The sequence below is a fragment of the Balaenoptera physalus genome, assembly GCF_965194825.1.
Source record: "Balaenoptera physalus genome assembly, chromosome: 3".
NCBI classification, from domain to species: domain Eukaryota; kingdom Metazoa; phylum Chordata; class Mammalia; order Artiodactyla; family Balaenopteridae; genus Balaenoptera; species Balaenoptera physalus.
The window spans coordinates 22,403,811-22,418,473 of record NC_138890.1 but is presented as its reverse complement, the minus strand read 5'-3'; the positions used below and the strand labels follow the sequence as shown (position 1 = coordinate 22,418,473).

The following is a 14,663-nucleotide window of genomic DNA, read 5'->3' as shown; positions in this document are numbered from 1 at the left end:
GTCGCCTTCCGTTACAACACTCGCAGCATCTCGTTTTCCCTTTTTCTTTTCATTTTTTTAAACACAACCCATTCTCCCTCAAGAAAGCACACACAGTCACCACACTCATTTCTCCTCTATTCCAGCTACGTCAAGACCACATTCACCAACACTGTCCTTCGTGGATCAAAGATACATGACTATAAATTTAAAAGTAAGGAAATGCTTTAAGGAACCATTTTCCTCATGAATTGTATACTAGTTTACGCCAAATCTATATACAGCTTAATATTAATTTCCCTATGGGAGATTTCTGAAGACATTAAGCTGAATGATCAATTCGGGATTTCTTTACAGAAAAAATATTTACAAATATGAAGATTAAATATGTAGGTTTATAGTCTCAGGTTATACTGTGCCATAGATGCCCGAATATACTGTGATACCAATATAAAATCACAAACATAAAACCCACTTTCCAAATGAAAATGTCAACAAAAATTTTAGGTCAACCTAAGCAAATAAACTTTCAGGATGCAGTTAAAACAGTCAAATATCTAATGATAATAGTAAACATATTCATCTGGTTACACACATTTAAAATGGAATACATGAGAAGATAACGTTAATTTGGAAATACTTCCTTCCACCCCCAGTCACTGAAATAATTTTATTCACTCTCTTTGCGCACATCTTCAGTATCAATTCACCAAAGGAAGAAGATGTGCCATTACTTTATGTATTACCAAGAAATAAAAAAATATATACCAGTTAAATCACGCCATTATTTACTCACGTATCCCAGTTTCAGTGATGTTAAAATGTAAAAATACAAGTTAGAATTGGTATTTCACTGTGACAGAAGAGGAGAGAGGTTATCTATACTTTTGTTTAACCTGCAGATAGAAAAGTAATCCTACTGAATTATATTAAATAAGAATATTTAATGCATATGCGTTTACTTATATTTATACAGAAAGAAAAGTATATGGGCAATGGTAAACATATTACAAACATATAGAAGAAACAAATATAAAAATATATTCAATATAACAAACAAGGGCATAAGGGACTATTAAATCTCCATCTGTTTGATCAACGGTCTGAATGTGCGGGGGATGGAAAGATAAAAGTGAAGAAATGTGGGATGATTAGACAGTAAAATGAGAAAGGAGTTGTGTCTCTATGTTTTAATGTATGTATTTATTGGGCCCACAACAATGTACAGTCCTGGGACAGAATGTGATAGATACTATAACAAAAGCACACAAAAAAGAAAAAAAAAAAAAAAAAAGGAAAGAGACATTACTACCTAAGAGAGGTCAGTAAAGTTTTTTTTTTTCCCCAAAAAAAGATAACAATTAAAAGGGGTCAAATCCCCACAAATGAATAAGGGGAAAGAAAATTTTAGTCAAAGAGAAAATACTCAGAAAAAGCAGATAACAAAAAAGCATTCATCTCCTAATTCTAAAGCCCAGTTTTAAAGAAAACAAAGAGTTAAATCTACTAATATCAGACCAAAAGTTGGAAATATCTTGTAAACTCTAAGTTTGCCAACACATTTTGAAAGATTTATAAAAAATAAAAATAACTCCATTTTCATTACATAAAATTTCAGGTACTAGTAAGCTTTAAAAGCAAATAAAAAAACTTAAAAGGTCATATCCTCGAGCCATGAGGATTTATAAGCCTAGCAACTATCTTCCCTAAATTCTCCAAATACCACCAGAGAAGTACTTTCTCTTACACATGCACGCGTGCAAATAACACCACAGACTAAATCTCACTCCCGGCATGATGGGAAAACGACCCCATTCTTTGTGTTCAAGCTCAGTTCATTATGTTGATCTTGAACTACAGAAGTATAGATTCCTCTCACTTACCAAAATGAGGTTAACAGTTACTGCTGTAGCAATTTAGACAGTTAATTCCGGGGCTAACTACCTTGAGCCTGAATTCTGAGCAAACTGGGAACACCCTTGCTTTAAAAAAAAAAATCAAGCAGCTCCAAATCTTATGAATACATCATATACCAGTTTTTTAATAGAGCCAGTTGTTTATAAACCAGAATGTAGTTCCCTTGGAAACATTATAAACACAGGTTAAGTTTTCTTGCTAGTCCACAAAATTTAAGTTTAATCATGATGTAAAAGCCTAGAACTAATAGGTCTAGATGAGGTCTGGAAAAGACAGTTAGCAAAGAAAATGAAAGCAACCATCACAAAGCAGAAAAACTAAGTTTCCTCCTAATAAAAACCTAATATAAATCTACTTACGAGACTGGCCCCCAAATGTGCTTATGTACCTATACATATGTGTGTGTATATGTGTGTGTGTGTGTGTGTGTGTATATGTATGTAAATAACAACACTGATTCCTGGTTCTCTTGCCTTTGTCAGAATAGTACCAGTAGCAGCACACTATCCTGGCTTTCCCTCTCCATTTTACATCTCCATCTACGCTACAGTTCTAGGACCTAAAATTAGGAGCCTAGGATCCAAAACAACCTGCTAGCCTTCTATCCAAACAACCTCTCAAGCCATTATCATTTAATACTGGTCACAAAAATTAGAAGACCAGACTTAAGAGTCTGAAGTTCAACAAGAAGCCCCTTTTCCATAATAATTCTGTATCCTGGGGCACACATTAATTGAGTATGTTAAGTATTACTTCCCAGGAGAGCTCAACCAGACCGCAAATGGAAACCTCCTCACTGAAATTTCTAGGTACCGGCAAGCTGTGGAAGAACGCCTCTGCCAGCATTGCCTACAGAGGAAAAGTCCGCTCCTTGCTGGAGCTTTCGTCTTCTGAGGCTAGATGATAAACTCCTTGAAGGCAGAGATTTTGTTTGCTTTGTTCCCTGTTGTGTCCCCAGAGCCCAGAACAGTGACCAGCAAATAAGAGCCTTCATAAGTAGAAAAATTCATTCATTCATTAATGAAGAAGGAAAGGGTATACTTTGTGGCAAAGAGGAGAGTGAGTTACGGAGAGAAAAACTAAACTCACAGATTGGCTATTATTCTCAAGAGCTTGATAACTACAAATCTTACTAACAGTAGTGTTTTTAGAGATGCATATTTAAAGGGAGAGTAACCAGGTAAAAGGAATAAGGAATAAAAAGAACTTTAGGGTTTTCAGAGATTAAACATGTCTAAGAAAACATGTCCTTCCTTCTCATCTTTTAATCCCTCTTATAAATTTCAAAACACAACCCCAAATGAAATCTACATCCATTAAAATTCCAGTTTTTATATTCCCACAAATCAGGAAATACAGTAAATCCAAATTTCTTATAAATTATTTAAGTTACACAATAATATTCTATTATTCTTTACATCACTGAAAATTCCTAACTTTCATAAACCAAAGGCAATCCTTGATACCTAAATTATGTGAAAAATCAGAAGATGGGTGTCATTCTCCAAACATAAAAGTTTCTAAGTGGGATGCTGAATGTAATTTAAATAAACCTCACATTAGAGTAAATTGAGGATTTCTAGTGCAAACACCAAACTCTGCAGATTCATTAGTGCTTCTGTATCAGAAAAAAAAAAATGTAATAAAGCAACAAATACAGAAGCAAAATTATGCACGGGGGATAATGCTCCCAGTATACTGCCATGGCATGGGTATTTAGCTAAAGGGACATGAGTGAAAGAGCAGACAACAAGCAATTCTTTCAGGAGTCTGAAAAGATACTACTATCAGAATTTCATCAGCCTACATTACTAAACATTTTAAACATTATGCCAAAGAAAAGGCTATTCGTCGTGCATCTAAATAGAAACCATAATATGCTCACTTTAGAAGAGAAATATTCAATTTACATTTTGGGTCCCTCATGCTAATCGAAATCAATCTACTTATATAACATGTCAATCTTTAGGTTTGTTTTTACTATGATTTTCTCCCTTAAAATCATCTGTGGAGACTATCCAGAACCGCCAGGTGATGACTTTCTTGAAGTGTCAACCTGGGGAGGCTACAGCACCCAGTTAACTTACTCCAACACTAATCTACATGTTGCTATGAAGGTATTTTGCGGATATAAGTAAAGCCTATAATCCATTTAAGTAAAGGAGATTACTATCCCAGATAATCGAAGTGGGCATATCTCAGTTCTTTGGAAGGCCCTAAAAGCAGGTTTCCCAAGGAAAGAAAAGAAATTTTGCCTGCGGATCACCGTTCTGGCCCATGCCCACGGGCGTTCTATCCTGCAGGTGATCTCCTCCTGACAGCTTTCCCATACACATTTCAGACTCGCTTAGCCAGCTGCTGACAATCATGCAAGACAATTCCTTGTAATAAAACGGATATATATGTATCATATATATATAAATATATGTATGTATCTCTCCTACTGGTTCTGCCTCTCTGGTTGAACTCCAACTGATACACACCACAGTACGGAATATCAATTTAGAAATAGTACTTCTTCGATTTAATTGGGAAAAATATTTTGTATTTGCAGATGTATGGGTAGGCCTACATAATCCTCGTTTTAAAATTGCAGTAGCTCAAGACACTGGTACAACACTAAATAATCTGACAGGAACTACTATTGTTCTGTAAGAGCAGTGTAAGGGACCATTTGTTTTTCTCAAGACCACAAAGAATAAGTCTGGGAATTCTTCATGATTTAATCTAAACCTATTAATATTGGAGAATCTTACATAAGTACTAGGAAATTTTAAAAGAATAATAAGAATTTTCTTTAGCCCAATGATAACATTCTGCTGTCATTTTTGCACTTAGAAGGTGGCTGAACACCCAGTAAAAATGCATGCTACTTCCTGAATCAGGGTGTGGCACTACAGCTGCATCGCCTGAGAGGCTACTACTTAAAGGGCACTCCAGCAAAAGAACCACCACATAAAAGATGGGCTAGAAACCAAGAATAAGACAATTATATCCAACAATATCAGAATCTTACCAGAGAGAACACACACTTTATCCACAAGCAATGGACCTAAGAGGTACTGTTCAACTGGATATATAACCGGCTGGTCTTTAATTCTGATCAAGCAAAACCCCCAGCAAGCCCCAGCAGCAGCAAGAGTGGCAGCAGCAACTCCTCTAGTACAGAACTGTAGCCTTACTTAACACTCACTTTCCCAGGAAGTCCCAAACAAACCCCCCCGACGGTGCAGGGACAGAAACGTGGCGTGGAAGGTACAAAGTGCGGGAGGCTGGCTTTCTGAGAAACAGCATGGCCAAGAGGGATATGAACACAGACAGACACAGAGACCAAAACCCCAATGGAATAGGACCAGGATAAGACAAGCCAAAAGAAAGGTGAAGAAACTCAGATGATGAATGACAGGGAGCCAGACACCCACACCCAGGAAATAGTGGAACAGCAACATAAGAAGCAAACGGTTAGTAAGAAACACAGCAGCCACGCACACGCAGCTCAGTACTAAAACTCTGGGAAGAAAAGGCATAAAATAATTCCAATCATCTTTTATTCCCCTCTTAAACTATGCTGCTCAATAACAAATTACAAAGCCAGTAGCAATTGAGTTTTTAAAACTGTTTCTTTTCTTGGTAGCCAGGAAACTGTGTGTCGAATCTTAAAATAAGATTACAATGTTACATGACCAGAGGACAAAATTCTATAGTACTTGTTCAAATTTATAAGTAATATTCTGTGGAAAGAACAGATCATTTACAACTCTTTCCCAAAATGTGAGGAATATAGTGGCTAATAAAAGCTATCTGGTGTGCTTTGGATATCAAATATAGATTTAATTCTATTTCTTACTCTCGTTCAAATCACGTCCATCTCCCAAAATCAGTACTGGGTCCAAAAATGAATTGAAACATTTTTCAAGCAAGGTATCTGGAATAGCAAGCAATAATTTCAATGCAGAGTTCTAACACAAAAAAATCAAACTGAAAAATAAAACTTCATCAAGAAATTTCTTTTCTGAAAGACTGAAATACATTTAGTGGGAAGTCACTAATCCATCAGAAGTATCGTATTTTAAAATCTATGAAATTAAGATTTGAATAAAAGTCTGATTTCAAAAAATAAATAAATAAATAAATAAAATAAAAATAAATTACATCTATGAAGTACTGCTGTTGATTTCAGGGTGACACAAAAGCAAAGAAAGGCATGTACTTATGTAAGTATGTTAACGAGAGAGAGTGTGCGTGTGTGTGTGCACGTGCACGTGTGCTGGGGGTAAAGATGCAGTGCAAACAGAGAAGACGTACAAAAAACATACATAATCTAATCTTGAGACTCTGATAATTTGTTAATTCTGACTTAAAGAACTTTATCCACCCATCTTATCCAGAACCAGACCAGAAGACATGAATACAGTTAATATCAAAATAAGAGGAAACAAATGAGTAGGTGATCAGCTCATTCATTCACACTTTCAACTTAGTGAAGAAGAATTGTGAGGGTTGGACTTTATCCTTTTAGTTTTTTGAAAATCAAAATTCTATGGGTACAGAACAAGAGGAAAAAGTTACTTCCAGGGGAAAATATCAAGTCTACCAATATCCTAAAAATTTAAAACTTAGTAAACAACTTATGAAAGTAGTCTACTACTTCCCAACATTCAAGAGCATGAAAATAAAATACTTCTAAGAATCAGGCTCAGAGGAGTCACACGGATTAATGACTTCATTCTGTCACTGCCAGTCTCTCTGACTGTTCAGAATACAGTGATTAATGCAGTTCTACTGGAAGAACTATTTCTATGCACTTGTGAATTTATGTTAAATACATGGTGTAAAGGAAGAGGCCAAGAGGCATACGCTTTATCTTTAGTACAAAATACCCTAACAAGAAAAAAAGGCAAAGAAAATTCCAAGAGAGCTATCTGGCTGGTTCTGTTTAAACAAAGCTCATTCTGAAGAAGTCAAAGTCAGAGCTCAATAAAAAATCACATCCAAGTCTCCTAACTTGTCCTCAAAATGTCCCTCCTTCTAAATTTGACCTATGTACCAATGTAATAGCTTGCTTCTCCACAATACAGAGTCTAAAAATTCACAGCCCAAAAGAGCAACGGCTCAACATAAAAGGTCTAAACCAATTAAAAATTTTAACTCCTTAAACTTGAGGTTCATTTGTTCCTTAAACAGATAAATAAATAATGAGAGAGCAAGTGGCTATCTGCACTCTCTTGATTAGCCAGTAGAAAACTTTAACTTCTTAATCAATGACTACTTTCTCTTTCCAATCAATGATGCTGAAGTCCATAGCTTCCCAATCTATTCCCACTCCGTGTTGCCATTCAGAGACTGCAACAGTGGAGTTACACTGACTTAGAATAAGAAGTAGGTAATAAAGTAAATTCAGAGAGGCAGATATATTGGAAAAATATGTCCCGAAAAGTACATAGTTTTAAAACCATCCTTCAACCTCTCTAACATAGAGAGTGCCTCTTCAGCTTCCCTTTCCTTACCTTTCCAACTCAGCAATCTTCTTATCTTTGTCATTCTTCTCATTTTCCACCTCCTTCAAGATTTCCAAGAGGCGGTCAACTTCTGCCTGGGCCTTGCTAGAGTCATCTTTGTACCTGGCAATCTCTCTCTCCAATTGCTGTATTCGATCACTCATCTCTGGACTGGCTCTGGCTTCCGATGCTGCCTCGTGTGCCTACAAAGAAAATGTCCAAATTCTATCAGATATACATACAGTGGCAGTGGGCAAACCATGTCCCCAAAAGCCACCTATACTCCAATTTCAACAGGGGATTATCAAACATCTAATAGCTAGTCTTCAATTTATAAGGTTCTTCTCTGCTTAAATATTACATAGACAAAATATCACTACACAGTTACATTTTTTTTTTTTTATAACTGGAAGTTTGTACCTTTTGACCACCTCCACCCATTATACAAACACACACACACACACACACAGCCCTCCATTTCTGACAACTACCAATCTGGTCTCTGTATCTATGAGTTCAGTTTTTGGTTGGTTTTTGGTTTTTACATTCCACATATAAGTGAGATCATACAGTATTTGTCTTTCTCTGTCTGACTTACTTCACTGCCCTGCTTTTAAAATGTAATAATGCTAGGGAAGCACTTATCTACTAGAATGGGATAAAATCTGAAATATGATATTTAACAATTATTCTGGGTCTTACATTTTATTACTAGACTCTTATCTCAATCTTACATTAGGAAATATGCTCTCATTTATTTTAAGACTTTTTTTAAAGTCAAAGGGTTTTTTATTTTCAATAAGGCAATTTCCAATATAAATTAAGTTTAGAAACAGACATGATAAAGTAGTCAAATTCATTCAACATCTAGCAGAACTGAAAAAGCTGTATAAGACAGGTATGTTGTTAATTAAGATCTCTGTGATCTACTTTCAAACTCCTGGGCATAGGTTAACTTACCGATTCCATAAACAGTTATGTGTTAATGAATAAAACTAAAGCTGATTCCCAAATATAATTAATATATTGTTTTTATTATATTATTATTTTAGATTTTATTCTAAACAGCAAAATTCATACAAATACCTTCATAAAACAAGAATGAGTAGGCCTGTTCCATACGGGAAGCTACTGGAACTTCAGTTCCAACATGTAAAAAACTCAGAAGTCATCACTACTATTTTTACAAGAAAAAGTTGAAAAACAGAAAATCAATGAGTTTTCTAGGACCTATCAGAGAACTGAGGTCACAGGAAAAATTACCCCTCCAACATCAAGAGACACTGGCAAACCCACAGAGCTGAAGCTGAGATCTGCTCACCTGGAGCAGAAGCTGTGAGCAGAAACACTTAAGTGGTAATTTTAAGGAACTGCTGGGGGCTGAGTGTGGACGTACAAGCAAAAGAGTGAGGAAAGGGCTTCCCTGGTGGCGCAGTGGCTGAGAATCTGCCTGCTAATGCAGGGGACACGGGTTCGAGCCCTGGTCTGGGAAGATCCCATATGCCACGGAGCAACTAGGCCCGTGAGCCACAACTACTGAGCCTGCGCGTCTGGAGCCTGTGCTTCGCAACAGAAGAGGCCACGATAGTGAGGGGCCCGCGCACCGCAATGAAGAGTGGCCCCCACTTGCCGCAACTAGAGAAAGCCCTAGCACAGAAACGAAGACTCAACATAGCAACCAATCAATCAATCAATAAAAATAAATAAATAAATCTTAAAAGCAGAAACCTACCACTTAAAAAAACAAACAAAAAAAAAAAAGATTGAGGAAAGTCCCAGGGCCAGCGGTTTTAGGGGGGCCCATACTTTCATGGGCTTTAATCCAGGAACCACACCAGGGTCTCACAGTGAAGAGCCAACAAACATCCCCTTGTGGTTCTGGCTGCAGGAGGGGAAGAGTAACAATTGTGAAATATGCCCAAAGTGTACTCTATCCAAAGACAGACCCTCAGGAGTAAAAATTTTAACAGAGCTTTGTCCTACCTGGGGAAAGGGCATTTCTCCCACTCTAGCCCCTGCTAGTAAAAAATAAGACTCATATATTTGACACAGATGTTGGAATTACCAGACAGGGAATTTAAAGTAACTATGATAAATAGCTAAAGGCACAGGACTTCCCTGGTGGTCCAGCGGTTAAGAATCCGTCTTGCAGTGCGGGGGACATGGGTTTGATCCCCGGTCAGAGAACTAAGATCCCACATGCCGCAGGGCAACTAAGCCCGCGCGCCGCCACTACGGAGCCCCCACGCCTCAACTAGAGAGGCTGCATCCCACAAACGACAGAGCCCATGCGCTCTGGAGCCCGTGCGCCACAACTAGAGAGCCCGCGCATCACAATGAAGATCCCGCATGCCACAACTAAGACCCAACACAGACAAAAAAATAAATAAATAAAATAAATAAATATTTTTAAAAAATAGTTAAAGGCGCTAAGGGGAAAAGGAGACAACACCCAAGAGTAGAGGGGCAATGTAAGCAGAAAAATGGACACTCCAAAGAAGAATGAGAAGGAAATGCCACATATTAAAAACATGTAAGATCTTGCTTATAATGTGGAATCTGAAAAAGGTGAACTCAGAAAAGCAGAGGGTAGGAGGGTGGTTGCCAGGCGCTGGGGGTGGGGAAATGGGAAGATGTTGGTCAAAGTGTACAAACTTTCAGTTATAAGATGAATAAGTCCTGGGGATCTAACGTATAGGATATTGACTCTAGTTAACAATGTTGTGTTGCATACTTGAAATTTGCTAAGAGAATACATCTTAAAAAGTGTTCTCAACAACCTAAGTGTCCATCAGTGGATGAATAGATAAGAAAATGCGGTATGTACGTATGTATGTATGTATACACACACAGGAATATTACTCAGCCATAAAAAAGGGGAAAGTCTTTTCACTGGCCACAGTATGGATGGACCTTGAGAACATGCTAAGTGAGATAAGTCAGACAGAGTAGATAAATGTCATTATGATTGCACTTATATATGGAATCTAAAACAAAAACAAAAAGACCAAGCTCACAGAAAAGACCGGTAGCCTGCCAGAAGTGGGGAGTCAGAGGTGGGCGACATGGGTGAAGGTGACCAGAAGGTACACATTTCCAGTTACAAAACAGTAAGTCCTGGGGATGTGATGTACAGCATGGTGACTATAAATATGTGCTGCATGTGTCAAAGTTGCTAAGAGAATAAATCTTAAAAGTTCTCATCACAAGAAAAAAAATTTATAACTATGTATATTGATGGATGTTCAATAGATTTACTGTGGTGATGATTCTGCAATATATACAAATATTGAGTTGTTATGTTGTACACCAGAAACTAATAAAATGTTATATGTCGATTATACTACAATTTTTAAAAAGTGTTCTCACCACACACACGAAAAAAGGTAACTATTTAAGGTTGATGAATGTGTTAATTAGCTTGACTGTGGTAACCATTTCACCATGCATACATAGATGAAAGCATCATGTTGTACACCTTAAATATCTACAATTTTTGGCATTGAAAAAGCTGAGGAAAAAGAGTGAAAATGTATATTGCAAACTCTAGAGCAACCTATATTTAGGTTGGAGGAGGGCGTTGTGGGAGCAGTGTAATAGGAAAACATCACTAATTAATTAAAATGAAAAGTTACAGTTGTCCAGAATGAAAGAAGGGAAAATACGAAAAGTAAAATGGCAATTAGCAGAAAAACAAGTAATAAATCAGAGTAGGGGGAAGCCACCAAGTCCTCTACCCAAAGATAACTTTATTTTTTCTCATGAACCTAAACACAAAGTTTAAGAGATCATAAAAATGGCCAGCTATAGAAGTATCGTAACAAGGAGATTAAAAATAAACAAAGAGAAAATATGGGATTGCCATAAATAGGCGAGTTTGGAATATTAGTGAATAACATTTATTACTCTTGACAGTTACTGCTCAGTTTCATAATCCTAAATACATCTAACAGTCTTACCTTCAATATTCCAGTATTAAATAGAAAATTACCTTCACTTCTTTAGTGAGGGGGAAAAAAGTCAATTACCAAATCTGAATTAGTTAATCTCAAAAAAAGTATTTTCCTACTTATTCAAAAGTAACTTTAAGCTACTGGATTTTCTTCCTTTCCTTAGCTTAAGAACATGACTTCATTTCTGGCAAACCCTAAATAATGATTCATCACAAGGTGTTCATGCTGAACAAACCCAATATATGTCAAAAGAACACCACCAAGTCTCAAGACTAGGCTGGGCCCCCTTCTCATCAGTAATCACATGAACTGGACCCAGTTAATCAGAGTTGGTAACTCAGAGATAATAAGTAGGAAAGTGCTTTGAAAACCACAAACTGCCACATAAATATTAGAGAGGTGTAAATCAATGAAATGGATAGTAAATACCTGTACCAAATTCTAATATTCACCGGTATGGGTGACTATCACTGTTAAATTATCTCTTTCCAGGAAGCCTAATGCTAATAGAAGAAAAATATCAGATAACTGAGATTTTTACATTGTGGTCTTACATTTCAGCTATAAAGGAGCTGCATATTTTAATCTTACTCTGAATTGCCAATTTTCTAAGAGTTTGGGGACTCTCAGGAGTAAAGTAAAATAGGATAAGAATGCCAAGAGAATTAATCAAGGTATAAATGGTATTTTGAATTTTAGGAGATTATTGCTCCACTGGTAAGTTATTCCATATGGACACTATAGAGTTTTCTACTATGCTGTTATTTAAAGCAAAGCAAGAACAGTCATCAAGACAGTATGGGACTGGCACAAAAACAGAAATACAGATCAATGGAAGAGGGTAAAAAGCCCAGAGATAAACCCACTCACATATGGTCACCTTATTCTTGATAAAGGAGGCAAGAATATACAATGGAGAAAAGACAGCCTCTTCAATAAATGGTGCTGGGAAAACTGGACAGCTACATGTAAAAGAATGAAAGCAGAACACTCCCTAACACCATACACAAAAATAGACTCAAAATGGGTTCAAGACCTAAATGGAAGGCCAGACACTATCAAACTCTTAGAGGAAAACAGAGGCAGAACACTCTATGACATAAATCGCAGCAAGATCCTTTTTGACCCACCTCCTAGAGAAATGGAAATAAAAACAAAAATAAACAAATGGGACCTAGAAACTTAGAAGCTTTTGCACAGCAAAGGAAACCATAAACGAGATGAGAAGACAACCCTCAGAATGGGAGAAAATATTTGCAAATGAAGCAACTGACAAAGGATTAAACTCCAAAATATACAAGCAGCTCATGCAGTTCAATATCAAAAAACAAACAACCCAATCCAAAAATGGGCAGAAGACCTAAACAGACATTTCTCCAAAGAAGATATACAGATTGCCAACAAACACATGAAAGGATGCTCAACATCACTAATCATTAGAGAAATGCAAATCCAAACTACAATGAGGTATCACCTCACACCAGTCAGAATGGCCATTATCAAAAAATCTACAAACAATAAATGCTGGAGAGGGTGTGGAGAAAAGGGAACCCTCTTGCACTGTTGGAGGGAATGTAAATTGATACAACCACTATGGAGAACAGTAGGGAGGTTCCTTAAGAAACTATAAATAGAACTACCATACAACCCAGCAATCCCACTACTGGGCATATACCCTGAGAAAACCATAATTCAAAAAGAGTCATGTACCACAATGTTCATTACAGCTCTATTTACAATAGCCAGGACATGGAAGCAACCTAAGTGTCCATCAACAGATGAATGGATAAAGAAGATGTTGCACATATATACAATAGAATATTACTCAGCCATAAGAAGAAATGAAATTGAGTTATTTGTAGTGAGGTGGATGGACCTAGAGTCTGTCATACACAGTGAAGTAAGTCAGAAAGAAAAACAAATACCGTATGCTAACACATATATACGGAATCTAAAAAAAAAAATAAAAGTTATGAAGAACCTAGGGGCAGGACAGGAATAAAGACGCAGATGTAGAGAATGGACTTGAGGACACGGGGAGGGGGAAGGGTAAGCTGGGACGAAGTGAGAGAGTGGCATGGACATATATACACTACCAAATGTAAAACAGATAGCTAGTGGGAAGCAGCCGCATAGCACAGGGAGATCAGCTCAGTGCTTTGTGACCACCTAGAGGGGTGGGATAGGGAGGATGGGAGGGAGATGCAAGAGGGAGGAGATACGGGGATATATGTTTATGTATAGCTGATTCACTTTGTTATAAAGCAGAAACTTAAAAAAAATAAATAAAGCAAAGCAAGAAATTGGAAAAGTTTTCTTTAACCCTTTTCAACTGCGAGTCCATCTTCAGACACTCTTCCTTCTTCTGCTCCAAAGCAATTTCTAGTGTCTTAAGCCGTGAGTCCTTTTTCAATCCTGCGGAAGCCAGGGAAGAAGCATGCTCTTTCAGATCCAAGAGTAAAGCCTAAAAGAAGCAACATACATCTAGAATAAATACTATTTATTAACAAAATGGAGATTTAAATTCTTAAATTTATTTTCCTGGTGGTTTGTAGTTTCTTTCCATTAGCATATACTGACATATTTCCACTTCAAGAACATGAAATACAGAACAACAACATTAGCTCTGGCTTTCAAGTTCTAACTAAAACAGAATGAATTCCCAAGAAATACCAACTGAATAGTGACTTAAAGAGCTCTACCAATACATATCCATTCCCACAAAATAAATGGAAGTAGATCAAGCTTTGTGAATGTAAGCAGTCAACCTTAGTAGCTACACGGACTTTTTTCTTCTCTTCTAATTTTGGAAGAAACATTCTATTAGAAACACAAATTCCCATAAATTTTCCTAAAGATATTAGAAAGAAAACCCTGAGAATGTCCCTAAAGCTCATTATTATCTGATCACAAGGCATTAGGCATTTCTGCTATTTAGGTGACATCGACAAGATTCTTCAAAAGTAAAATCAAAGTCTATTAAGTCACCTAATTGGTCAACAATCATTTAAGATTTCTCTGCCAATGCTGAGGTGATCGTTAAGAGCTGATGTAAATAAACTGTCCTCCTTGTGCATATGCCGTTCGTCTATCAGCTTTCTCACCATTAGCACAATATTTCTCCAAATGTAACTGGAGAAATACTGTTATTTTAGGATCTGTAAAACGTCATTAGCAAGTAAGAAGCCAACTCATAACAGTTGCAAGAGGTAAGAGGTAAGACTTAGGAAAGAAATGATTCCATCTACTATATCTCTGCAGAGCTTCCTGAAATAATCCCTGCTCTAAGAAGATTCTTTAAATCTTCCAACAGACC

At 36.9% G+C, this 14,663-nt stretch overlaps 1 protein-coding gene and 1 long non-coding RNA gene across 13 annotated transcripts in view; one reads left to right on the top strand and one right to left on the bottom strand.

The window, feature by feature from the left end:
- LOC309658226 overlaps nucleotides 1-14,663 on the top strand; it is a 477,715-nt gene that overhangs the window by 270,109 nt on the left and 192,943 nt on the right. The window lies entirely within an intron of this gene.
- Nucleotides 1-14,663, bottom strand: part of LOC309658162 (ELKS/Rab6-interacting/CAST family member 1-like) — a 108,044-nt gene that overhangs the window by 29,182 nt on the left and 64,199 nt on the right. The window contains 2 exon segments of the mRNA XM_082456462.1: nucleotides 7,404-7,597; nucleotides 13,671-13,811. Of these exon segments, the coding sequence (XP_082312588.1) occupies nucleotides 7,404-7,597; nucleotides 13,671-13,811 (335 nt within the window).